The sequence below is a fragment of the Gossypium hirsutum genome, chromosome D01 (assembly GCF_007990345.1).
Source record: "Gossypium hirsutum isolate 1008001.06 chromosome D01, Gossypium_hirsutum_v2.1, whole genome shotgun sequence".
In the NCBI taxonomy this organism is placed as follows: domain Eukaryota; kingdom Viridiplantae; phylum Streptophyta; class Magnoliopsida; order Malvales; family Malvaceae; genus Gossypium; species Gossypium hirsutum.
The window spans coordinates 57,046,032-57,073,115 of NC_053437.1; the positions used below are offsets into that span (position 1 = coordinate 57,046,032).

Below are 27,084 nucleotides of genomic sequence, written 5' to 3' on the forward strand. Positions count from 1 at the left end.
GAAAGTGTTGAGCTTGCTTCTAGAACACGGCTACTCTACACTCGCCTCGCTTGTCTACTTGTTCTAGTTAGGAGCGGTGGTCAGTGTTTACTGCTACGCATTCATGAGTCGTCCAAGTTAGGCAAAAAAAATAAAAAATAAAAACAAAACAAAAAGGAATATGACTGTCATGATATATTGCTTGAAACAAATGGTTTAAAAACACTATATTATATTAAGGGTATTTTGATGAAACAACAATCAGATTTATATACCATTTATGTCATTCGAGACTTATTACATTGAAATTGAGATATTGATATTATGCATGTGCATCGAGAATGTAATAAGATGGTTGATTGCTTAGAAAAGATTACAGAAGAAATGATTATTAGCTTTCTTTTTATTTCAATCTCTTAATTTTGCTTTAAATATACTGCATAAGAATGTTAGTAATTTAGTTTTTCCTAGATTGATTACTATATAATAGTTTTTACCCTCTTTAATAAATTATTTTTGTGTGTAAAACAAAAAGGAAAAATTAATGTCTGTATCTATCTTAAGTGTATTTTGAAAAGCAATGTTAAAACTAGATATACTGATACCTAAGTGCGAAATTATATTTATTTGAATAAAAGTTTTATTTTTATTAGTTTTTTAAATATGAGTTGCAGTTTTTTTTTGGATAATTTCTTAAAAATTATATAATTAATTTTTTAATATATTAATATTTTTTAAAAAATGGTAATTTTTGAAGGGAAATATAGTTTTCAAGGAGTAAAATTTAAAAAGAACCGAAGCTTTTTATAAAATTGTAATACACAACCCCATTTGCTTATTAATATTTTGCGGTTATGGATTGCGTAATCTAAGTCCGTGACATAAGGAGGTAGTTGTTATACATCAATAACAATGTGTTATTATAGAAAGACAATTGTTGTAAACTTATAATAAATCCATATCGTGAATTTTTATCGAATAAAAAAAGCGGAAATCAAATCAACAAAATTAAAAGATATATGGTAGGTGCATACATTATTGCTTTTATGCATATTTTATTTTACGTTCTTTTAACATAATTATTTATGAAGTTTATAAGTATAACAAATTTAATTAATTGATATGAGTTATCAAATTAAATTAATTAATTTAGGCTAAAGGGTCAAAAAAAGTCCTTAGTAAAAACATCAATTGAGCCCTTAAGGAAAAAAATGCACCCATTTGAGTCCTCAGTGACCCAAAAAAAAATCATTTGGCCCCTTCTGTTAACGGAAACCGTTAGTTGATTAGTATGATCGTTAGCTCAATTAGATTAATAGTTGTATGATTAATGTCATAATACATTTGATTACACCGATAACTAGATGAATGTATAATTCATCAATACTCCAATAATTAGAAGAATGTGCAGTTGATCAATATTCTTGAAATTATTTGAACACTACAATATCATTACATTTGTACATGGATTGATTCAAGTTGATCAATGATTGTATGATTAATTCTATAAATTATTGACTTGGATAATGATTGCATAATTACTTGGATAATCCATTCAATTCGATTAATGGTTGTACGATTAATGCCATAATTCATTCAAATTGTTTTGAAGATTATGATTTCATCATGTTTAAGTAACAATTTTTAAACAAAATTAAATATATAAAACAATTTAAAAGTTGTGAATGGTACTTATATAATTAGAGTTTTAGACCCTTTCATATGATCTGGAGTAGCAAGAATGTTCGATTTTTTTATACCAAATACTCCGCAACAAAATGTTTTAGCGAAAAGTCCTACCTTAATGAGTGTGATTAATTTGATGAATTTTTTTAACATTAATCTCACTAGGCATAATTTTTGAAAATACCCTCAATGTTTATGGGTTTTTGGGTTTGACCCCTTAACCTTTTTTTTATTGACACCCTCAACATTACGATTTTTTCATAAATTAACCCAATTTTAACAGGAAGCGTGAGTTAACCGTCAGTCAACTGCAAGTAAAATGACGTCTCAAGGATGCTTGATCAATTTCAAGATGCTTACCCTTTCCCTCTCACTCCTCATCGTCCCAACCTCCACCACCGCTCATTTTCCTCTCACTCCTCACCGTCGATCTCACCACAAATGCCCCAAAACCTTCTCCATCTCTATCTCCATCCTCATCCTCCCTCCCTCATCATCATCAATAGCATGGTGGTTAGTAGTATTCTAGCTAAAGGTAAAACTCAAAAGGGACGGAGAACTGTTAAAAAATAGATTTCAAATTCCTGCTCTCCATCAAACAAAAATGAACAGGGAAGTGACATCACGAGAAAGCAAGAACTCAGCAAAGATTCGACGGCAAATTCGACTAAAAGTCAAGGGATTGAACTGCACGCTGGGTAGATAGGAGAATAGGTTTCAATGGAGGAGAAGGTTCTTCCTTCTGCGTTTCAAATCTCACCCTCGGTTAAGGGACATTGCTCATCAATAAGGAAGGATGGTCAATAGAGTCACATTTTATCAGAGGGGAGCAAAAGTGATAGTTTTGAGTCACATTTTATAGTGTGTCTCAGCCGTGTGACTCACACGACTGTGTGACCCCTGTAGTCTAAATATTTTTAACTTTTTCCAAAAATTTCTAAATGTTTTCGATTTAGTCCCAAACTTTTTCTATAGTATTTTTAGGGCCTCGAGGGCTCGATTAAGGGATATTATGAATGTTTTGATTGTAATTAGATTATGTTTGCATTGGTGTATGAATTGAATAGTTTACTATTCCATTTGACTAGTAATGCTCTGTAACCTTGTTCCAGCGACGGATATGGGTTAGAGGTGTTACAAACACTATGGCTCACTTAGCTCTTTGAAGGTGGGTAATGGAAGTCCTAGTAGCAAGTCTGATCGATCGATGGTTGGACACAATGATGACAACAGCTAGAGGGGAAGAGAGAAAGAGGAGAAGAACACAGAAAATGGAAACAAAATGAACAAAAGAAGAATTTTGTTAAGCATTTTTTTATAAATGATATCATCTATGACTTTATGCTTATGTGACACACCACATAGGCTACTTCGTCGACCTGCAGTTTGATTGACGATCAACTCATGTTTCCTATTAAAATTGGGCTGATTTTTGGAAAAATAGTAACGTTGAGGGTGTCAATCCAAAAGAAAAGGTTAAGGACTCAAACTCAAAACCCATAAACATTGAGGGTATTTTCGACAATTATGTCATCTCATTATAGGTTCTTATCATATCTGCTCTTTTTTATACCATGCTTAGAACTACACGTAACCCCTCCCCAACCCTTAAATAGAAGGATAATGCATTTCAGCACATGAACTCACGTCCTCCTACACTGGAAGCACTGTGCTAATCGAGTTAAGACTCAATTGGCTTAATTTGATGATTTTAAATGTAAAGTTACTTTATAATTTATGGGATGTTATATCCCTTCAAAAACATGAAGGCCTCCATGCAAGATGCTAAAAAATGGGTGGTATTCAAGTAAAGCAAAAAAAACTAAACTTTTATTATCTCTCTTCCTTACTCTTAAAAAATTTTGGGTAAGTGAAGTATAATATTTTGGCCGAATCAATTTTAGTATCCATCAATATACTTTTCAAATAATTTTTTATAATATTTTTAAAATTTTATATGAACTTATATAATTAATCAATTGTTATTGGACCATCTATCCAATCAATCAAATTGAATCGAACACCAGCCCAATTTTTGAAACATAGGTGAAAAGTCGAAATTCTCTAAATTCTAAAGAGGCATTTACATTTGGCAAAAAGAGAAGAGGCATTAAAGTAAAGTAACGGATAATGGTTAGAACATGAACACGTGAGGGGTCCGTGCCAAAGCTTCATCTCTCATTCTGAGTCTCGACTCACTTTTGGCGTTTTTGGCCCCCAATGTTCAATCGATCAAAGCTTTTTCTTGTGCTTTCAAATTTCCGTTTCATTTCAATTAAAACCTTCCTTTTTTGAATTAAATGGAAAAGGCGATGATCGTTCTTTGATTTCTAACATTTTTATTTTAAATGAATTATGCTGATTATCATCAAATTGAGAGAAAGTGTAGTGGCAGATGAAGATTACAGATTACCTATTGGGCTATTCGCCTCCCATTTGGGCGACTTTTGTTGCTGGAGTTTTTTCAGTCATAACAATTTCCCTTTCGTTGTTTCTTATTTTCGAGCACCTTTCTTCATACAAGAATCCTGAGGTAAGTTTTTGTGTTTTTCTTTTTTTCTAATTGAAAATTTCATTTTTTTTCTTATTTGGTTTTGCTTTTTCTTTAAAAAAAAAATTCTGTGTTCTTGGATTGACAGGAGCAAAAGTTCTTGATCGGAGTTGTTCTTATGGTTCCTTGCTATTCTATAGAATCAGTGAGTTTATTTGTATTAGTTGAATGGAAGCATTTGAATCTTACAAATACATATTTTATGTAATTTTAGATCGTGACACTCCTAGTGTTTTGCATTAATTTCTTCTATATTGTTTGATTAAAATAAGAGTCTCTAATAATGTAAGGCTAAAATCATTATAAATTAAAATTTTTACAATGCTTGAAATTGTTGTTTATTGTTGCTCCATTTTCTGGACCGTTAGGTGATAGTTGGTCCTTTGGCGGTATAATGGAATGCATGTCTGAGTGAATTCACTAGCTAAATGTTTTATGATCAATGCTGGAAACTTTTGCTTCTAAAGATGCTTGCAGTGGGAATTTTTGTTGTTAGACTCCTATGACTTCTTTTATGACTCTTTAACAGTCTGATCTGATATTGCTAACATGCTTATTTGAAGCTATGAAGTTAATCTACATTGAAAGGTGTGGTTGTTAGTTGGATACGTTTGTTCATAAAAAAATTGACCTATATTCAACCTAGGTTACTATTTAAGTTTTGAGTATAGTTTTGGCACAGCATGCAACATGTTAATTTTGCACCATGCATCTGGTGTAATTATATGTTATTTTCAGTCTTACTAACTTGGATTATTTTAACAGTTTGTATCATTGGTGCATCCATCAATTAGTGTTGATTGTTCGATACTACGTGATTGCTATGAATCATTTGCGATGTATTGCTTTGGAAGATACCTTGTTGCTTGCTTGGGTATGTTCACTTCAAAGACCTTGAACTTCAAATAAAGATTTTATTTCTTATCTCTGGATCAGCCTTGCATGATATTTCATTTAGTTTACAGTTTCTGTGGTGACATTGTCGTTATTTGCTTTGCTTATGCCCTTGAATCTGAATTTTGGACACCCAAATATTATTTTCAATGTCATTGAATAGTCATTTCAACACTTCGCTTTTTCATATCTTTACTGTTTTAGAATATATAGGTTCTTTTGATGTCTAACATACCATAATCATAATTCCCCTTAATGTACTAAAAGGAATATGCACTACTTTTTGTTAGTAAGCAAGGTACAGGATGTGATTTGCAGCTCTTCCCTTTAGCATTGATGACCAGCTCAAGGCTCGACATTGCATGTTCTACATGGTGGCCATAGGCTGTTTCAGTTACTAGCCAACGACTGGTTTTAGTTTTAAAGTTATTTGGTGCTAGCAATGTCTTGCATTGAGTTATTGATGACAAACATTTGAAACAACATGCATTAAGATGCATAGCCATTGAAAAAAGGGGTACTGTAAATATTTCATTAAAGAGATTTGAAAGAAGAATGGATAGTTCTGAACTTATGTTAAACTTATTTATACATGCTTTTTTTCTCTTCATGTATTTGACATTATGGATCTATTTGTCAGAATTCATAAATTAAAGCTAGTCAAGATATATGAATTTATGGTTTATGGATTTTTCAAAACTCTATCTCACAGGACACGCGTCAAAGTGCAGAAATAGTTTTTTGTGCTTTGACAGCACAAGTTAATTTTAAATATTTCATTTTGCATTGTTCTTCTCCCTTTTATTTTCTAATGCTCTTCATTTTTCGGCGTTAATATTGTTTATAGTTGTGGCTGATGTTGAGAAAATTTATTTTCTTTTTGGAATCTTTCCTTCAATTTCTGCTTTAAGGTGGGGAAGAGAGGACAATTGCTTTCATGAGAAGACTGGGACGTGCAAGTTCTAAAACTCCACTATTGGGACACAGTTGTGAAAAAGGAACTATTAAGCACCCATTTCCTATGAAATATTTCCTAAAACCATGGAAACTTGGTCGATGGTTTTACCAAGTTGTCAAGTTCGGCATTGTTCAATATGTAAGTTCTCTTTAGCTTGAAGAAACTGAAATACTTATTTTTTATTTTGTTGTTGGTTTCCTTTTTTAATAGATTTGTATGCTTCCTTAACAGATGATAATCAAGATATTGACTGCTCTTTTAGCAGTAATTCTTGAAGCTTTTGGTGTGTATTGTGAAGGAGAATTCAACTGGGAATGTGGGTAAGATGATCTTAATGTAGAATGTTGCTGGTGATATTGAGGATTTTGTGTGATTTATCAGTAGAAAGACCTTTTTTTCTGGTTAGAAGAAAGTAATTCTAAAAGATTGTGATCCACATGGATGCCTCTTTTGGTGCTTCACCCGTTAAGCAACAAGCCACCTAAAACCTAAACTTATGATGTTGTTTCACTTGTGAGCCCAAGTTTGTGTTTAAAATATTCTGGTATTCCATTGTTGCATTGAAAATGGTGAACATTCATTACTGAAACAGAAATATTTGAATGGCCCCTCTTAAGAAATTTCTCATTATCTTGGCAATTTGTTTCCTGATTGTGCAGATATCCTTATATGGCAGTGGTTCTCAATTTCAGTCAAACATGGGCTTTTTATTGTTTAGTTCAATTTTATACTGTTACAAAGGATGAACTGGCACCCATAAAACCATTGGCCAAGTTTTTGACTTTTAAATCAATTGTATTTTTGACTTGGTGGCAAGGTGTGGCGATTGCCCTTTTTTATGCTCTTGATCTGTTTAGACATCCAGTTACCGAAGGCTTGCATCTGAAGTCAAGTGTCCAAGACTTCATCATTTGTATAGAGGTAGATGTCTTCAATCACCAATGTATTTCTTCTAGTTCGTACTTCGATTTATGATATGAAATGCAACTATGTAATAAATAAGCAGAAGATTTACCTATCCGTATGTAATCTCAAACAGCTTGCAAATTCTAATACAGAACTTTGACATGTCATGGTATTCCTCCAGCGCAGATGGGCATTGCTTCTGTTGTTCACCTATACGTTTTCCCTTCCAAACCATATGAGCTAATGGGAGATCCCATTCCTGGAAGTGTTTCAGTCCTTGGAGACTATGCATGTGTTGATTGCGCTCCGGATCCTGATGAGATTAGGGAAAGTGAGCGACCCACAAAACTACGCTTACCGCAGCCTGACATAGAGGCTCGAAGTGGAATGACCATAAAAGAAAGTGTGAAGGACGTATTCATTGGTGGTGGTGAATATGTAAGGCCACTTTGTAAATGGAGATTAGTGGACATTATTACTATTGTTGAAACTGCTCTTTTGTTTTGCAGATCGTAAATGATGTAAAATTTACTGTAAACCAAGCAGTTGAGCCAGTTGAGAAGGGGATTACCAAGTTCAATGAGAAGCTGCACAAGATCAAAGACCGGAGAAAGACAAAGGATGATAGTTGCATTGCCACTGCCGAACCGAGGGTAATTCGTGGAATAGACGATCCCCTCTTAACTGGGAGCATGAGTGATAGTGCGGTAGCAAGGGGAAAGAAACATTGTAAAAAATCAGGAAGCACTACCAGTGCGGAAAGTGGAGACAGTAGCTGCTATCTAAACTCTGGCGGATATCTTATTAGGGGCCGTAGATGGGTCACAAAGGATTAAAAGCTTATATGAATTATTGTGGTTATATGATGAACTACAAACACACCTTGTGATGGCTTAAAATATAGTCATCTCCTACTCTTAGTTTCTGGACTGCTAGCTTGCTTCACATGCCTAACAGCATTCATTATTTTCTGCCTAAGGCGGTTGAAGAACTTTTTTTTTTCTTTCACTTTCCTGAAATTTTAGAACCATTGTTCTATTTATAGTCCGTCTAGGCAAGTGTTTTCAGGTCGAATCAAGCTTGAGTAATGTCTGGAAATCATTGCCCAGGGAAAAAAGAGAGTTATAAACACATTAACAGCTGTTTTGTATTCTGGCTCTGAATATATATGTACGGTATTTGAGATCATTTTCCACATGGATCATCGTTTTCTTCCATATTTCTTGAAACTGTTTTTAATGTATATCTCAAGCTAGGAAAGGCTAAAAAGTGCCCAAATGATCTATAGTTTATACAATCAAGAAAAGTAAAGGTTGAAACCAAGTTCTTAGAAATTTCAATGCCTCCTTTGGGGAATACTTTAATTCAACCAAGACTTAATATCTAATATTTTTTAAATTATTATAAATATACTTATATTTTTATTATATAATAAATAATTATCAATAGACTTTGGTATAGATGACAAAAGTAAAGATTTTTTATTTAAGTACTCAGATTTAAAATACATCATGCCCAATTATATAAATCGGTCTAGATTTAGTTTGTTTGTAAACTTTACCAATAAATCCGATTTGAATAATTGACTCATGGTAATACATTATCATTTAAAAAATATAAAATTTCCCGAATAAATAAACCATATTTAAACAGTAAAAATTTTATAAAAAATAAAAAATTATAGAAAAATTATAAAAAAAAATTTAAAACATTATATATCTTTAATCCGTGCTGTTGATTACCATTGCTGTTTCATAGTTTGGGTTTTTTTTTAATCTCTTAATTTGATATTCACAAATTATGCACTAATTTGTCCTAATTATCTGTTTAAAATTTAATCATTATATTTTAATTTTGAGAAATTAAATCTTTGTAATTTTTTAAATTTAAAAATGTTAATGAAGGGATTTTGATTTAGTTAGCAAAAACAGAGGACTTATGTTCTGAGTACCAATGTTTAAAACTTCCCATACACAATTATATATATATATATGTAAGATCTTAATACACTCATGTTTGGGAGTTTTAATCTAATCCTAATTGTATAAAAAATAAAACTAAATTAACCATATATGCTAAAGAAAAAAGTTATATTCGCCAAATAAACCGATTTTCCCAACTTTTCGAAAAAACGACTTATTATCAGTAATTTAGGCAAAAAATAACGATGGAAAATGATTTTTTATTGAAGTTTTTAGTTCATTTTATTTTAGGGAAAAAATAAAAGAGGAAAAAGGGGTTGTCTCCCTACTAAAAAATTCTGTTCTCCCCAAGCTGAAGCAATACGTGAAGGTTTGTCGAAATCAAAGGTAGCAACTAGTGAGAACCCAAAGAAAGCGAAGAATGTTGGTAAGATTAGTTTGAGTTCTTTAATTGCTTCCTTTCCTCTATCAGCTTCGGTATTGACTGGATTTTTGAGTACATACTCTCAATATCATTCACTCGTGCTTAAAATCAGTTTGGGTTTAGGGTTTTTACTGATATCGTTTGGGATTTTTTAAAAGGGGAGATGAGTTTACTGGGTTTTGATTTCGATTTTGATTGGGAATCAAGATGGTTTGAGCCAAAATCAAGACTATTTATTTAGTTTGGTTCTATACTCTTTTTAACATGGACTGCAGGTTGCAGTGTTTATCATAAAGTATAGCTCCCAACTTGGGCTACTGATGGAGTTTTAGCATGTTCAGCTACAGTTGGCTCCACTTTCTGATAATTTTCACTCAAACCATGTCATGTTTTTGAGCGTTGTAATGTGCTTGTCAGCGTGTTAATCTGTCACTAATTATTTTCAACTTGTTCTGCTAACATAGTTTCTACTTTGAATGCTGTTTTGGTGTATACATATTCGCAGACACTGAGTAGTTATATGTTTCAAATTAGATGTAAGATAATGTTTTCTTATCAATCTAATTACAGATGTAATTTGTTTCAAAAAATGTTATCATGATATATATATATTTTTTTGTTCTTTTAACTATCACTAGTCTGTAGTCTGTGAAAGAAGATTGCAATTTCTGGTCAGTTTCAGTCTAGCCCTGATTTACTTGGTTAGTCGGGACTTGCTTCTTAGCATGTAGTGATCAACCAGGCTAGCTTTCCTGTAGTAGAGCGCATAGGGAGTGACCATCAGGGCCTTGAATTTTTTCTGTAATTTTTTTATGATTAGTACTATACAGTATGTTATCAGTGCCCTAAGATCCCAATCCCAGTTCAAGTTCCAATCGCCAAATTGTTCTCAAGCAAATGGCTTTTACTCAACCTCACTTCATTCAGTTAGGACCGCCCTTTTAATCACTCAACCAATCAATTCCTACTTTAATTTTGGATCATTTTTACTTTTGAATTATTTTCAACCTTGGAGTGGTAATTTTAATTTTGTATTACTTTTAATGCCTTATTCACTCACTCAATCAACTCCTATTTTAATTTCGATTATTTTTAATTTTGAATTATTTTCAACCTTCTTGGCAGTCCTGATTTGACTTGAGAATTCATTCTGAAATTTTCGCTTTCACCATCGTTGAATAAAGTCTCTCTCTAGCTTCCCTGAAATATTAATTGTTTACTTTGTTAGTATTATTACGACTGCAATTTAAAGACCAAAACTTTAATCAATCAGTATCTAATTATGTTTCATATCAGTTTTCCATGGTTGATATATGGAACGAAGATTAAGAAACTTTTTTCCAGATATGTATCAAGATTCAACTTAGTTTGAAATTATAAAAGCAAGTCCTTTTGTCAATTGAAGAAGAAGACAGAAGAATAGTGAGCAGAATCTGAAAGGTTGGTTGTTTTAATTTATTTTGGGTTGTTTTTTTAATAGTAAATTTAGTTTTTTTGTGGTTCATGAGCAAAATCAGAGATACCCTTTTTATAAATTTGGCTCCTTTTTAATTGTTTCCTCATTCCAGAATTATATCTAGGTATGCTGTCTTTTTTTTTTAGTTTGTTTGGTTTGCATTATATTTAATAATTTGTTATATTGGATCTATAGGTATTATTTTTGTTCAATAAAGATTTGCCTCCTAAAGGAGGATGCTTTTCCAATTTTTTGTTATTGTTTGTGATTTTGCTCTTTAAATTTAACAAATTTTAAATCTTCCGGTTATGCTTTAATTAAAAAATTGAGGCATGCTGTTTTTATGATGTAATAATGAAGAAATTCTTGTCAGTTTTTAAGATCAAGAAGGTTTGATTTTGTTTTAGGATCATAGGAAAATATAGGAATGTAGGGAAAAAATACCATTAAGGTTAAGAATTGAATTTAATATTGATCCAATCTTATCGGCTACAAATTAGTTTGCCACATCAACTAAAGTAAAAATATGAAGCAAAAAAAAAAAAAAACAAAGCAAGTAAGACTTGATTGTATATATTTCTCTTTATCTGTATATACATATATCTAATTACCTAAGTAGATTAAAAATTAGTATCTAATCACCTATCATATCAGCTTCCAGATCTGGTGGAATTTTCTGTAATATTTAGATTTTCCCTGATTTTTGGTTTTTATAAAATATTTTTTAATTTGAAAGTACGTTTATAAAAACTAGGAATTTCTAAAATTTTATAAATTTTCTTTTTTATTTAATTTACAGAATTTTTCACATTTTTTGAATCTTTTTATAAAAATTATAATTTTTAAATAATTTATTGATGTGGCATATATGATAAAATAGTCCGGTCTGCATTTTAGTGCATGTACATCAGCAAATATCATTGACCATTGGTCAACTAACTGCCACATCTAATTCTGATTTATTTGATAAAGATTAAAAGCATTAGTCAACTAGCTGCCACATCTAATCCTGATTTATTTGATAAAGATTAAAAGATTAAGGTGGCAATAGGGAAAAAAAAGAATCAGTGCGAAATTTACAAAACAGTCAAATGTTAAGAGCAAAATTTGCAATTAGGCCTTTATTATTTTTTAAAGTAGCATAAAAAATTTGGACTTTTTGTTTTTATTTTTTTCAATATTCTTATTTGGAAATATATATAAACATAAAAATTCATGGGCTTGATCCTAGTTGGCTAGCCTACTAATTGAAGTTAAATGTCTAACTTATACCCTAGACCCTAAGCCTCTCTTCCTGGCTCCTGCAGATACCTATTTTTGTAATGGCTTCTTCAATGTTCCTAGCCCAACGTCGGTGGTTCCTTTCCCTTCCAAGAAACCTTTCCAATGCTCGGTTCTTCTCTGCTTTACCTTCTGAACACCCTGTTTCTGTTTCTGGACCTCAAAACAATGTTGGCCCTGAATCTAACAAGTTCGAAAAGGCTTCTTCAGCTCCCTCTTCGTTGAAGGAACCTGAACTTGCCAAGTTCTCTGCAATTGCCGATACTTGGTCTGAAAATAATTTGGGATTATTTCAGTTCTATTCAACAAAGACTTTGAAATGCTCTAAGATGTTGCTTCTTTTTTTTTTAACTTTTTTATTATGTGCAGGTGGGATTCTGAAGGACCATTTAAACCATTGCATAAAATGAATCCTACCAGGCTCGCTTTTTTACGCTCTACTCTTTGTCGACATTTCCGGTATATATCACTTGTGTTTCAAAAAGACAGAATCTTTTACTAACTGAACTTGTTTGGTAACTGTGTTTTGGAATACTGATTTCAACATTTATGGATTTTTCAATTTAATCCCTAATTGCATTCGTTTGTGCATGTTTGTTATTGTAGAAAGGATCCTCTCTCTGCTAGGCCCTTTGAAGGACTAAGGTTTATCGATGTCGGTTGCGGTGGTGGTATTCTGTCAGAGGTATTTACACATGTCTGCCACTGGAATTCATTTTTCTTATACTTAATATTCTTTCATGCTTAACATTATTAAATCTGGAAGAGCATCAATTTCTAGTTGGTCCCTGCCTTGTTCATTGAAAAGCTCCAACGAGCACTCACATAAAATCTTGTTGGCATTCTCATTAAATGACATCTCTATTTGTTACTTAAGATTTCTTGAAAATCTAGTGTTTAGTGCCTTTTTATTGAATGGGCTACTGTAAGCAATTAATCCTCTTTAGGCATTTGACTGTTTTACATTACTTCCATTCATTGGTAATCTAGATTTCAGGAAATCTATGGAAGAATCGGTTAGCATAACCCTATAACAATATGATATTATGAGGTTCTCTATTGTCTTTTAAATTTGCACTTGGTCAACTATTGAGGATCAAGACGAGCTTGGGCATAGAGCAGTGGAAATGGTTGATTGGTCAACTAATTTGGGAAAAAGAAAAGGTTAATACCCAAATAAGCTAGTGATCTTTTACTACGTGGAACTAAGGCAAGTTTTTCTTTTTCCAATGTAATTATACCTATTAAATTTAAAAATGGCTGAATATAATTCAATTCAAAAACTATTAAAACAGCATCTCTATAGTATTTGTCATCCAACTCAACTAAGTTTAGAAACACTTTTTCTATGGATACATAAATCATCCAACAGATGTGTAATATTTTGTAATGTCAAGGTTCTCATTATAGTCAAATGAAGTCCACGGTCTTTAATTCCATGCAATAAAAGATCAAAAGCATTTTTTTTTTACTCTTAGTGAAGTTAGGTATTTGGACATTATCCCCAAAGAGGTAACATGGAAACCATAAAGATGACTGGGAAACCTACTATATATTTTCAGGTGTTATCAGAAAAGAATATTCTTTTTGTAGCTATTATATTTGATTTGACTGTGTTAAGGTTCAAGAAATATTGATCTAAATGCTTTTTTTCATTTTCCTTTTAAATTTATATTCTTTTGAGGAGTTTGTGCAGAATTTCAGATAGTTCCATCTACTTACGAAAACATCAAGCATCTGAGTAGGAAAATAACCTTTTTAAATTTCATATATTTATTAATGGATGCTATGGCCTATGATGCTTCATTCCACTTTTGTCTGTTTTTTCTTTCTTTCCTTTTTCCCTTTTTGCTTTTTTCTCCTAGTAGACATTGGTACAAACTTCTAAAGTTAGATCTGCTATTTTGTTGGTATCTATAATGTTCCTTTATCTTCTCAGCCGCTGGCTCGAATGGGAGCAACTGTCACTGGAATTGATGCAATAGAGAAAAACATCAAGATTGCCCGTCTTCATGCTGTATGTTATTTTCTTTTCAACCATTTCATGATATGTTGATGGTGTTATTTTTTGTACATGCAAGTGTAGTCTTTCATAATTTTCTTATTACTAGAAATATTCCAGTTTTTGGAGCATTATTTCTTCCATTCATGTTAGCCTGAGCATGTCTACATCTTAGGTTGATTTTAGTTATAACTGTACATGGGGTTGTAAGAAAAGATTATTATTTGCTTATTTAATGATAACTCCATTTTAGGTCTATGGTTTTGAAGATATTGTGTTGTCTCAAGGCTTTCTACTTGTCTTTGAAAGAATAAGGTCATATAAGATTCTGTTACTTTATCAGGCATGACTTACTTTATATGAAAACTTCTTGAAATGGAAAGCTCTTAACTGGTTCTACCGTGGCACAACTAGCTAGTTAGGTAGGTGAGTGGATATATGTTGAGTATTTTTCATGTAAAGAAGTCTTCAAGTTTTAAGCAACAGGTTTATACTCAATAATCAAATCATTCTAGCTTTTCCACAATATCTGAAATATTTTCCAAGTTATTTTCAATTTATAAAATCATCCTAAACAAATTAATGGTTTCCTACCTTGTCTATCTGTGTCTTTCATTCATTCATTCCTATCATTCATTTGGTTTCTTTTGAAATAAATAGCTGGACCCATCATTTGAAAGCCTCCCTCTTAGAACTGTTACTTCTTAAGCAAGCAGAGTGTGACTTGAGTTCTCTTTCCAGCAATAATTTGGCATATGTTATCATTTATATATATTTGCTTCCTGCTACAAATTTTTTAAGATGAATCTTTTGTACCTGAATACTATTGCACCGAATTACAAGTCTAAAAGTTTACAGTTCTGAGTGCCTGTAACTCATTCATATTATTGTGTTCTAGACTTGAACTTGGATTTTATGATATAACTTCCTCTACAGAATTTGGATCCAACAACTTCAACTATTGAATACTGTTGTACAACAGCAGGTACATTCTAAGCTTAATTCTTCTGTAGGTTAATCTCTCTGCTAATCTAGATCTATAATTAGTTAAATGAGCGTTGCTTTCTGTTCTTTTTCAAACTTTTAAACCTTTTGAGATGGTGACGTTTCTGGATGAGTGGAATGTGGATGTGGAGGACATCAGGACAAACTACTAGTTGGGCTGCGTCTCTGACACTGAATCGGGTTGAAATGTGAATGAGAACATGCAGCCAAATTTAGTAGTAGTTCTCATGGAAATAAAATCATCATATGATAGAACTGCCATATGTAAAATTCTCTCAAAGTAGCCCTCTACTAGTAACTTGATGTTGTTGGATAAACTGTCGGAGCAAATAACCTGAAAAATTTACAATTGAAAAAAGGATAAATGCTAGCTGAGTTTTCTGTAGCCGGGTTTTTTTACTCAAATTTACCAGAACTGTAATAAATTTCTTTGGTTAGTGGTGAACATTAGATTTCTTGGGATCAGTATTCCATCAATGTGATCTCTTCAGCGCTCTCTTCCCCTCTTACTACATATTTTCTGTGTGAAACCTATAAATACAGCTATTACTGAACTCTTTGGTAACTTCTTTTTCCCCTCTTTTCATATGAAAGATATTGAAGACAATTGAAATCATAACCATTTTCTTCTTGATGTCTGTGATGGATATATGTTCTTTTGTATCTATAAATGCTTGCCACTATAATTGATTGGTGAACTTTGATAACTGTCACAACATTGACAATTTGGATTGGTTAAACAATCATACTGAACTCTTTGAGTTTTCTGTCCTTTCCTGAGTTTTTTTGTTGTTTATTTTTAGTGATAGCTTACGTGGATACATTTTCATGAACAGAAAAGCTGGTTGAAGAGCAGAGAAAGTTTGATGCAGTGATTGCTTTAGAGGTATGCACTCTTTGGACAACTACGTCTCTCTCTCACTCCCTCCATTTGTCTCTATTGGTTGTTTAAAGACTGCTACATTTTTTATTTTGGTGTAATAATGATGCACTCATTACTGCTAAGAGCATTTTTATGGACTATTCAAGATTCAAGTTATCTAGGGTTTCACACACCTTGGTCATTTGCTAATTCTTTATATACTTTTCGTTGTAAATTTTGTTGCTTTTTTTTGGTAAATTATTAACTTTTACTTAAGGTGATTGAGCACGTAGCAGATGCTGCTGAATTCTGCAAGTCTCTCTCAGCATTAACTGCTCATGAAGGAGCGACTGTTGTTTCAACAATTAACCGCTCTATGAGATCATATGCAACTGCCATTGTTGCAGCAGAGTACCTGCTACAGTGGGTATGATTCTGTCATCTTTTAAGTACCAACACTTTATTTATTTTTCTATTTCGATATGTAATTATGTATCTGTTCTATACAAATGCCTTGTAGAGATTTAACCCTTACTTTTAGGATTTCTTTTCGTATTCACATCTTGTTTGAAATTTGATCTAATTGGGATCTTATTTCCATGCTTTTTCACATCTACATTTTTTAATTCATAGGCTAAAATGTTGAACATGGGTTTGAAGTTTTGTCTACACAATATTACAAATATAAAATTCCAATGAAATAGTATTGTTCAGAACTTGGATTCAGTGTCCTTCAAATCATGTAAGGGACCTTGTATTGAAACAGATTAGCATTGTAAGGAGAAACTGACATGTGAATACATGTGTAGCTATTGTCCCTGAAACTAGCTAAGACAAAGCTATTACCTCCAAAAAGAAAATAGAAACCATTCCTTTTTTTATAATTTTAAAAAACAGTTAGTTCTAAGATATGCTTTGTAACTCATAATGTCTGTTGATTCTATGCAGCTACCTAAAGGTACACATCAATGGTCGAGTTTCTTGACCCCAGAAGAACTCACCATGATTCTAAAACGTGCAGGGGTTGATGTAAGCAAACCAAGCAATCCCTTTGATATCTGAAACTGAACTAACCATTGTGCGTTATGACTAACCTCTGCGCTGCTGAATTGTTGGGTGAATAGGTGAAAGAGATGGCGGGATTTGTGTACAACCCTTTAACAGGGAGATGGTCACTATCGGATGATATTAGTGTAAATTTTATTGCTTATGGTACTAAAGAAAAGTAATGAAGAATAGGGTTGTTGAGGTGTGCCAGACTGGAACAACGTAGCGCCGCAAATTCGTTTTGAGTGAGCCTCATTTGATGAGGCACACATCTAGTGCGCCCACTCTCCCTTTTTGAAAGATGGTATGCGCATAATGAAGGTTTTTTTTTTTAATTAAATCACATGGTTGGAGTTCTCTAATGTATCTTTATTTTTTGATTTGTTGTATTGTCAAACTTTCGATTTTGTTTGTAATGTTTTGAGTATTTAACAATAAACATGCGACTATAAGGAAATATTCAAATATTCAAATATTCAGATCTTGGTGGATTTCCTTGTGTCAAGCTAATATTTAAAGTCCATGACATTTTAATGATGGAAAACAATATAACTATGTTGTAGACTAGAACGGCTCGATTTTCCATGAAAGATTCGATAGAAGCAGCCTATGTTTTAGGAATTAAGATTTATAGAGATGGATTAAAAAGGTTGCTTGGACTCTCGCAATCTATCTTACGCATATAAGATGCTACAATGGTTTGACATTGAATCAAATCAAAGAATGTAGGTGAAAACATCTTTGGCAAGTGTCACCGGTGGATGAAAGCTCACGACGAATGTTCTCGCGGAATATTTTATGGATGTCAACTAATGAGTTGACTCCATTCATGGAAAATATAAAAAAATTCATCTACTTGAAGCTTTAGTGATTAGTGAAATGTTTAAATGTATAGATTGTAATTCAGTATAAACCGTTGAATTTAGAGAAATCTAACTATAAATAGAGATTTTCTCTTCATTTGTAGTCACTTAATCGTAATTTATACAAAATATTATATATGCATTGTTTTTTTTTGTGACATATTTTATTCTTTTGCTGCTTTTTTTCTTTGGGGTTTGTTTTCGTGTCAATAAATCATTTAAAGTGGCACAACTTACCAGACAAACAATCACATTCCACTGAGGAAGCATAAAGGGATACTAGATTGAATTTCCTAGCACCTGCTCGTCTAAAGCGATGAAGTTGGGATCAGAGGTAAGGGTAGTTCTTTCACACAAGTTACCTAAGAATGCTTGTAGTAACAACTGATGGTTCCTTAACATGCTTTGTTACCATCAGTTACAAAAAAAAATGATGTTTGTGTCGAAACAGTGCTACTTTTTGGATTAGAAATTTTACTCACAGTCATGGCTACTAGTGGCGAAAGGTCCTGCACCCCTTCTTCCTAACTTCATACCTCTATGACTGTAAGACAAGCAGTGCATAAACTTAGGTTATATCGCAAGAATGTTTCTTTCATTACTAAAGACAAGAGTAAGCTTCATACGATTTCAATTAACCCTTCGGCACTTTCCCTTTAATATTTCTATTAAACTAAACATCACTTCTACTTAATCTAAATCAATTTTCACTTATATTTCAATTAATTTACGAATCTTTCAATCGCATAAACATTTAACTTATTATCAACCGACAAATCTTGTAAAAAATATACCAATGAAGCATGACAATCAAAAAATATAAAACAAAAAAAACAAATTAATTAATCAAAGTGAGACAAAGATTAATCAATGTATCAATGATAAATTATAGATCGATCAACTCCAATCCACATGAATGTCATATTGACAAAATAAGATATCACCAAATGAATGCAACAAAATTGAGACTTGTACTCAAAGAGCTCAGTTTTCCAGTCTCCTATGGCTCTCAATCTTCACCAGAAACAAACAGGTAATTTTCTGTTTTGATCTCTCTTCTTCCGTTTCCCCTAAATTACCAGTACCCCCATTCCGTTTCTCTTTCTAGATTTCATGTAAATGCAGTTGCATCGAACTCTCATTTTGACCCTGTTACAATTTTGTTAACTTTGATATGTTCTTTGAATGTGAATCTATAAAAGTAGCGTTATTCTACCGATTGTTTTGTTAAATTTTATAACCTTTCGGATTTAGTTTTGTCTGATTCTTCCTTTACTGGGCGGTTGAATTTGATCTGTCATTTTGGAGCTTTGATCGTATTGGCTGTTTTGGTTTGCTTTTACAGAATGTATAATCCGAATGCTTAATCTGAATCAACCTGTGAATTCCACTGGAACTGCTAATGATGAGGTTTACAAGATTTTGATTTATGACAAATTTTGTCAGAATATACTGTCCCCTTTGATACATGTCAAGGATCTTCGAAAACACGGTGTTACACTATACTTCCTTATTGACAAAGATCGAAAACCTGTCCATGATGTACCAGCTGTCTACTTTGTTCAGCCTAATCAATCTAATATCCAGAGAATCGTAGCCGATGCTTCGCGTTCTCTCTATGATAGTTTCCATTTGAATTTCTCTGCGTCTATACCAAGGCCGCTTTTGGAGGATCTGGCTTCTGGGACTTTGAATTCAGATTCAATCCATAAGATTTCGAAGGTTTATGATCAGTATTTGGAATTCATGTTATTGGAGGATAATTTGTTCTCATTGTCCCAGAAGTCTACGTATGTGCAATTGAATGATCCATCAGCAGGGGATAAAGAGATCGAGGATATTATAGAGAGGATTGTTAGTGGATTATTTTGTGTTTTGGCTACACTGGCTGTGGTTCCCATAATAAGATGCCTGCGCAGTGGACCGGCAGAGATGGTTGCTTCGGCATTGGATCAGAAGTTGAGGGATCATTTGTTGTCAAAGAACAATTTGTTTTCTGAAAGTGGGAGTTTTGTGAGCTCATTTCAGCGTCCGATTTTGTGTATGTTTGATAGGAACTTCGAGTTGTCGGCTGCCATATAACATGATTTTAGGTACCGCCCACTTGTACATGATATTCTTAGATTGAAGCTTAATAGGTTGAGTGTGCCAGGAGAGAAAGGTAGAATGAAATCATACGAGCTGGATAGGTCAGACCCATTTTGGATGGCAAATGGATCATTGGAATTCCCTGAAGTTGCTGTTGAGATTGAAACCCAGTTGAACACATATAAGAAAGATGTTGATGAGGTGAATAGAACTGGTGGGACTGCAGGAGCAGAGTTTGACGGGACAGACTTGATTGGGAACACGAAGCACTTAATGAATGCAGTGAACTCCCTGCCTGAACTGACCGAACGGAAGCAGGTCATTGATAAACACACAAACATTGCAACAGTGCTCTTGGGTGAAATAAAGGAGAGATCTCTTGACTCTTATGTAAAGAAGGAGAATGATATGATGCTGAGAGGTGGCATTGACCGAAATGAGTTGCTGGCTGTACTTAAGGGAAAAGGTACCAAGATGGATAAGCTGCGTTTTGCTATAAGTATATTATCTCTTCTGAAACCATTAATCCAGCAGAAGCAGAAGCAGTGGAAGCAGCAATAGTAGAATCTGAGGTTAATACAAGTGCATTTCGGTATGTAAAGAAGATCAAGTCATTGAATGTTTCATTGGCGTCTGCAAATTCTGCTAGTAGAAATAATATTGTTGATTGGGCTGAGAAGCTCTATGGCCAGTCAATTAGTGCGGTCACGGCAGGTGTGAAGAACCTATTATCTAGTGATAGACAGTTGGCTTTGACCAGGACTGTGGAAGCATTGATGGAGGGGAAACCAAACCCTGAAATTGATTCTTACCTTGTATTTGATCCTCGTGCCCCTAAATCGAGCTCTGGAACTAGTAGTAGCCATCTGAAAGGACCCTTTAAAGAAGCTATTGTGTTCATGATTGGTGGTGGAAATTTAGGGGAGTATGGCAGCTTGTAAGACCTTGTCCAGCATCAGCAACCTGTCAAGCATATTATATATGGAACAATAGAAATTTTAACCGGAATGGAGTTTGTTGAGCAACTCTCACTGTTGGGGCAGAAGATGGGATTGGGCAATTCTGTTGCTACTTCTTCAGCAAGCCATTAATGCAGCCTGTTGTTTAATTTGCAGAGCCTACAATTCGCTGGTCAAGTGCATAAAGAAGGCAGCATCATGCAAAATGGAGATAACATGCCATGTTACCAAGTAAACGCAGATCCGAAGGTGATTATCTGAGCACCCATGCCTTATTTTTTCTTGCTGGTTTCAATCGTGATTTGAACCTTCAACTAACTAGGAGAACATATATTTTTGTTCCATTAACATGATTCATTTGTGTAATTTCTTTCCTGATTGGTGGTGTGAATGCACATGCTCATGGTTATGGCAATAAATTTTGATTACTGGATTGGATCCATTTTTGGACACGACAATAATTTATATTCTCAAACAATATATCAGCGCTAGATTAGCAAATCACTGATTATATTTCTCTTCTGACAAGGAGAAGAAATCACAGAATCAATTCACAGTATCCTTTAGACTCCTTTTATGTTTGAATTTATTATGCAAAAATGTAAGTCACAAATTAAATTTGAAGGCAATTAAGAGTAACACGAATGATTTTCAAAGATTAGTCTCCAATATACAAGACCAAAATAACAGAACACAGAGTATGAACATATGATATAAAAAGAACTCGTCTTCTGTTTCTAGGTGTTGCTAAATTTTGCAACTGGAAATTCCTTAGTCGAGATTAGATACTTAAAAAATAGTCAACCCATGAACTGTCATCAAGCAGTTGTGTCAGGGATCTAGGAGAAATAGTGCTGGTTCAGTTTTTGCTGCATATCCAAACTTGTATGAACTATACTTTCTATGTACTCCCTTGAGTTTTCCGGATCCTGCTTTCTGATGGTAAGTAACCATCAACTTTGAACATTCCCTGTTGACATGCATGACAAAAGCATCCTTCATTAGTGTTCTACACAAAGGTCAAATAAAGCTAGGAAAGCCTAGCAATCCAAATATAATAACTTACAACAGCTGATCTTCTGTGTATTTAGTATGCCACTCACTGGTCTTTGTCCAGTTCTTGAACCGGAAAAGACTACACTGTGCTGTGTAAATTGCTGCAGCAACTAGCAGAGATGGCTGAAACTTGAGCATTTCATATTCAACCATGCACAACTCAATCAGGAAGAACGAGAGAAATTCAAGCTGGTATGCCACAGGGTAATGTATATATCTTATCAGTTTTTTTTTTCTTGTGTGAGGCTTAACTAACAAAAAAGGTTTAACAAACAGTAATCCATTATGAATTATCTACCTTTTTCTCAGATTGGGCTGCCTTGAGAAATCTCCTCATGAAAACATATGGGGTTGGCACGGACATGTGGAATTGTAAAGTGTTCACCATTAATTTCTCCTAGAAACATAGAGATTACTATTAAATATGTCTAGAGAAATGCAAGGAAAATACAGGACTGCTGTAGGAAATTACCATATCTAGAACATCCTTCCTCGTATATGCTTTATCTGAAATCAGAACAAAGTCCTCCACTATTGGGACAGAAACTTCCTCATACTTGCATGCTAATAACATGGCTGTCATGCCAACCAATTGAAGCTTCTTTCGGATCACAGTGCAACGCTCTAAGAATCTGTCTATGAGATTGATTGTAAGGAACAATGTTTCTTCCATAAGATCAAATTTGTAGTGAACCTGCTCAAAATGATATTGTTAGTAATCTCTAGACATACTTTGAACAACAATTAAGTACAAATTTTTCAAGTCAATAGTAGTAGCACATCTTTCCAATGAGACAGTTCTACTGCATGCAAAGTATATTCTTGATTGCTGCACCCTAATTGCCTTGAGGAAAAAGAAAACAAACTAAGGTTAGACCATACCTCAATGAGCCAATCAATGAGGATGGCCCTCATCTTCTCATTGATGTCAAATTGCCTGTCCATGTAATTTGGAGAAACACAGGAAGAAACCTGCACAAATGAACCCTAAATAAGTAACTCAAAAGACCAATAATTCCAAAGAATGTTTCTCCACCTACTCTGCCATAAATTGCCTCATTGGCAAATTTAAATCAAAGCTTACCTCAGTTTTCTTGTAGTAAGCATAGATATCATCTACATACTCAACAACTGCAAGTGGATCTTTAGAATCACTGCAGTCAATATCAATGATAGAGTTCTCCATATCTTCCATTTCAATGTCCTATATATTGTTCAATATAAAGATGATGTAGTAATCATGCTGCTTTGCCTTCCCAAAAAATAACCATTTTCAATAGTTAATAAATACACATACCATTTCATCAGTTTCATCTAAGACTGCCTCTGTGTGTTTCACAAACATAGGGAGTGTAACATCATTACCCTCCCCACACTGTTCCACATCAACGATTTCGAAATCGTCTAGACCACCGGGCTTCACTGTCAACTCACTTTGGTTCTTAGCGTCCTACAATACATTCAATCCAACAATTTCTATTTAGTTTCCTATGGTTTTGGTTTCTACAGTGATTTGAAGTTGCTTAACAAATAGTTTAATGGAAATCATAAAGCTTCCACAATATGTGGTCAGTGTAGATAGTACTTCTAGGAAGTGATGCTGGTTGCTAACCCTTTGAACAGCCAAACTCCTAAACATATAAAAAAGAAATTTTAAGTTTTTGAAGCAAAATTTACCCAAAAAAAAAAACCAAAGAGGTCAAAGCATAAAGGACAGAAAAGCAAAAAACAAAGAGCCAACTAGATAGAACCTAGTGTCTGATCTTTGTTCCAGAGCTGATTTCTTATTGCAAAATTCATCTTTCCTGTGTAAGACACAACTCAAGTCAATCCCAAGATGTACAAAGAAAACTGTAATAATGGAGCTTGGAATTTTGACAGTCGAAAGTACCCTGGAAGTTCTCTTTTATTAACCACACCAGAGTGGTGGAGTGAAGCTCCTATAATGTTCTGATTGATGCTACTCAATGCCCTTCTTTGATTTTGTTCCATGTCCTTTACCATCTTGGCACCACCCATTCTTAGCCCATCTTTCAGTTTACAAAAGATTCCAATAAGAACAAAAGGGAAAAAAATATTCATGAAAAATGGAACAAGTGTACAGGTAGTGTAGAGTAGCAAGGAGCTCGATGTCCCTTATGCAAGGTCTCGAGTTCCTGCATTGAGAGAATTTGAACCTACAAATGGGATCCGACCTAACTCCACTCTGGACTTAGTCAGGACTGATCATATGATAAAAGAGACTTACCATTTGGTGCTGCAATTGAACCTGGATTGTTCTCCTTTGATCTTCTCATTCTTTTGTTCTTTTGTTTTTCTTTAAGACTAAAAAACCCCACTTCCAAGACCCTTCAAGAGAACCAAGAATATCAAACAAACTTTAGATTGATTGGAAAAAAACACCCATTTTCTAAAAGAATTAAATGGAAGAAAAAATAAAGAAAACTAAGCTAACTTGATCACCTCCACTTAAACGAAACTGTAAAATCATGAATTTTTCAAACTAAAACAAATCCTTAATTTTGATATTGAAAACAAAAAAGAAGGGGAGACGAGACAAACCCCCAGTGATTAAGCCTTGTATCTCTCTTTATCTCTGTTTGATGAAAAGGAAAGGAAAAGAATTAGGAAAGAACCAACAAGTGGGGTGTGCTTTTGCACATTAATCCTTCTTTTTATTTGAAACCTCAACGGCTAGTAAATGGTTACCGTTGGATGTAAATAAAATTGAAAAAAAAAGTCACGATGGTTCATTGGACTATTAAAATTACGCCACGTTGTTAAAAGCCTTTTCGGCTATGTGGGGTCTGGATCGAACCCAGGAGCTTAATATCGAGCCCTGCTTCCGCTCTTCTCCACTATAAAAGAGCTGAGAAGTCGGTTTTTGTCAAATTATCACTTTCGTCCCTTTACTATGTTCATGTTTGAGATAGGTCCCTATACTTTATGGCAATATCTGGGTTTTGGACTTTTGGTTCACTCGGCCCCTCGTGTCTTTTAAGGTTCGAAAATGTTTTTAATATAATGAATTAGAAAAATTATTGTTTTTATTTTTATATTTATAAAATTAAAACTAAATAAAAACATATTTATTATTTAAGTCCAACTTCACCAAATTTATCAAAAGTCTCATCTGATTCCAATCTAAATTCCGTTGAATGAGATCGATAATTCAATTTAATTGAATCCCTGGATTAAACCAATAATATGATTTTTGGATTGGTTTAATTTCGCATAATTATTTATTTGGCTTTCTAATTTTATTAAAAAAATCATTTTAGCTCCCATTTGATTTTTCACATCTTTTAGCTTTTGAACTAGCATTTTTTGTTAAATCATCTCAAAATAGATGGAAAATTTAACGTTTTTCTTTTTTTTTTACTTTGCCGACGTGGCATAAACGTGGATGACACATAAGCATTTAATTAAATTTTAAAAATGCAGAAAAATAAAAAAATCATTAAATTATTAAAAAAAGTATAAAAATATTTTAAAAATTTTAATTAAATGTTGACATGTTATGTTAGCAAAGTTATCGTTAACTTTTTCATCCAGTTTGAATGATTTAACAAAAAATATATATGTTCAAAAACTAAAAGAGACGAAAAAATAAATAAAATGTTAAAATATTTTTTTTTTAAATTGAATTAAGTAATTTTATTGTTGCGTTGTTCAACAAATTTATGAGATTAGAATTTAGAGGAACAAAAAAATGTCTAAAATATTGTTAGTTAAAATATAATATGCAAGTCTTAAAACACTTGCAAATAATAAAAATTCATTACTAAGAATTATTAAATCGTGTAAGAATACTACAGTTATTATTATGTAATTTATGTTCCAAATCTTGTAATAATTTTTTTCTAAAATAAACATTTTATTTAACTCATAAAAGGAAATTAGCCAACTAAATTATTAGTCGAGCGATAACAAAATAAATATCAAACCTTCAAGAGATATTATACTAAAGGTAGATTTAGATAATTGATACGTTTACTTGCAGTTAATGTAAAAATAATAATTACAGTGATATTAAATATTATAACATAAGTCAAAAAATAAATTAAATGTTACGCTCATTCAAATTTACCGTAAATTACTTGACATTAAAAAAAAAAAGGGGGAAAAGGATAATTAATTGGAGTTAAGAAGGGATGAGTGTAGAAATATAAATAAAATATGAAGGTGAAGTAAACTTCATTGATTGATTCTATATTCTTATATTACGTAAAGGAAGAGGCAAAATGAGCTGGCACCATTATTTGATTCTCAGCTCCAACTTTAGTTTTAATGGCGGCCCCATTCCAACGGAAATGGTGGGGAGAATGAGGAAGAAGCCTTGGATAGGATCCCCCACCCACGCCCCCTGTCGTTTGCTTCATGGACTTAACACTGTGCAGGCAGCCCTTCTTCTTGCGTTCAAACCTACCTAACGCAAATCGCCTCACCCTCCCTTCTTCTTCTCTGCATCTTGTAGTTCGGGACACCCACGTTCCTTTTTTTTTTTTTTTAATTAATTTTTAAATCAGATCAAAAAATAAGACTTAGTTGACAAGGCGAAGTCAGAAATTTTAGAATTAAATTATAATAATAAAAATATAATTTTATTATTTTAATAGTTTATATTTTTATAATTTTTAATAGATTAAATTAATTTTTTATTAATTTAAAATTTCATAAATTATAAAATATCTAAATATTTTTTTTTTTTGCGAGACCACATATTTGTAGCATAAGTTTTAATTTCAATTTCAATTCTACGTAACTTAAAAAGAAATATTAGATTGACAACCCTCATTTTTATTGTTATTAATATTTCATACACTATAATCGTGAATGAGGATATAACATGAATTAACAAAATTCTTTGCAAAAAAGTTAAATAATACTAACAAGTAAAGATGTTAAATTTGTAGTTGTTTTAGTATTGTTATATCACTATAATCCGACTCTAAATTTGATTCGGGATCCGATCTAATTTAATAAAAGTCGACAGACATCTTAAAAGGGAGGGGACTTTCTTCTTCCTCTAATTTAACCACTCAACTCTATCTTATTCCACAACTGTTGATCTGTATAGCAACAAGTATGAATAGATTACGTAAAAAAAATTTATTAGAGGATATTAAATTTAAATTTCAAATT

The 27,084-nt window shown here is 33.0% G+C and overlaps 3 protein-coding genes and 1 pseudogene across 9 annotated transcripts; 3 read left to right on the forward strand and 1 right to left on the reverse strand.

The window, feature by feature from the left end:
* The first annotated feature begins 3,771 nt into the window (after positions 1-3,771).
* On the forward strand, positions 3,772-8,162 carry LOC107922566 (protein LAZ1). Of its 3 annotated transcripts, XM_016852653.2 has the most exons (8): positions 3,772-4,198; positions 4,305-4,361; positions 4,982-5,090; positions 6,022-6,206; positions 6,300-6,388; positions 6,728-6,989; positions 7,161-7,412; positions 7,484-8,162. In XM_016852653.2, the coding sequence occupies exons 1-8, from the start codon at positions 4,061-4,063 to the stop codon at positions 7,808-7,810; spliced, it is 1,419 nt and encodes a 472-aa protein (XP_016708142.2). In that variant the 5' UTR covers positions 3,772-4,060; the 3' UTR covers positions 7,811-8,162. The 3 variants fall into 3 exon arrangements, with proteins under 3 accessions (XP_016708142.2, XP_016708144.2, XP_040943406.1); XM_016852655.2 differs by lacking the exon at positions 7,484-8,162 and having other exon boundaries at positions 3,780-4,198; positions 7,127-7,412; XM_041087472.1 differs by lacking the exon at positions 7,484-8,162 and having other exon boundaries at positions 3,783-4,198; positions 7,156-7,412.
* An 818-nt stretch (positions 8,163-8,980) lies between these two features.
* Positions 8,981-17,464, forward strand: LOC107922391 (ubiquinone biosynthesis O-methyltransferase, mitochondrial). Of its 2 annotated transcripts, none has more exons than XM_016852409.2 (11): positions 8,981-9,323; positions 10,617-10,760; positions 12,084-12,325; positions 12,427-12,516; positions 12,664-12,742; positions 13,997-14,074; positions 14,996-15,044; positions 15,901-15,950; positions 16,204-16,353; positions 16,875-16,955; positions 17,051-17,464. In XM_016852409.2, the coding sequence occupies exons 3-11, from the start codon at positions 12,099-12,101 to the stop codon at positions 17,153-17,155; spliced, it is 909 nt and encodes a 302-aa protein (XP_016707898.1). In that variant the 5' UTR covers positions 8,981-9,323; positions 10,617-10,760; positions 12,084-12,098; the 3' UTR covers positions 17,156-17,464. The 2 variants fall into 2 exon arrangements, with proteins under 2 accessions (XP_016707898.1, XP_016707899.1); XM_016852410.2 differs by having other exon boundaries at positions 9,079-9,323; positions 10,665-10,760.
* A 603-nt stretch (positions 17,465-18,067) lies between these two features.
* On the forward strand, positions 18,068-21,202 carry LOC107922604 (SEC1 family transport protein SLY1-like; annotated as a pseudogene).
* Positions 21,203-21,512: 310 nt separating this feature from the next.
* On the reverse strand, positions 21,513-24,631 carry LOC107922605 (G2/mitotic-specific cyclin-2). 4 transcript variants are annotated; one of them, XM_016852713.2, is made up of 12 exons: positions 24,403-24,631; positions 24,188-24,288; positions 23,831-23,969; positions 23,691-23,744; positions 23,525-23,570; positions 23,237-23,389; positions 23,024-23,143; positions 22,822-22,911; positions 22,412-22,633; positions 22,238-22,336; positions 21,950-22,128; positions 21,513-21,853 (listed from the first exon to the last, which is right to left on the reverse strand). In XM_016852713.2, the coding sequence occupies exons 2-12, from the start codon at positions 24,234-24,236 to the stop codon at positions 21,715-21,717; spliced, it is 1,290 nt and encodes a 429-aa protein (XP_016708202.1). In that variant the 5' UTR covers positions 24,237-24,288; positions 24,403-24,631; the 3' UTR covers positions 21,513-21,714. The 4 variants fall into 4 exon arrangements, with proteins under 4 accessions (XP_016708202.1, XP_016708201.1, XP_016708204.1 ...); XM_016852712.2 differs by having other exon boundaries at positions 24,502-24,584; XM_016852715.2 differs by lacking the exon at positions 23,024-23,143 and having other exon boundaries at positions 24,502-24,584.
* Positions 24,632-27,084: the final 2,453 nt, after the last annotated feature.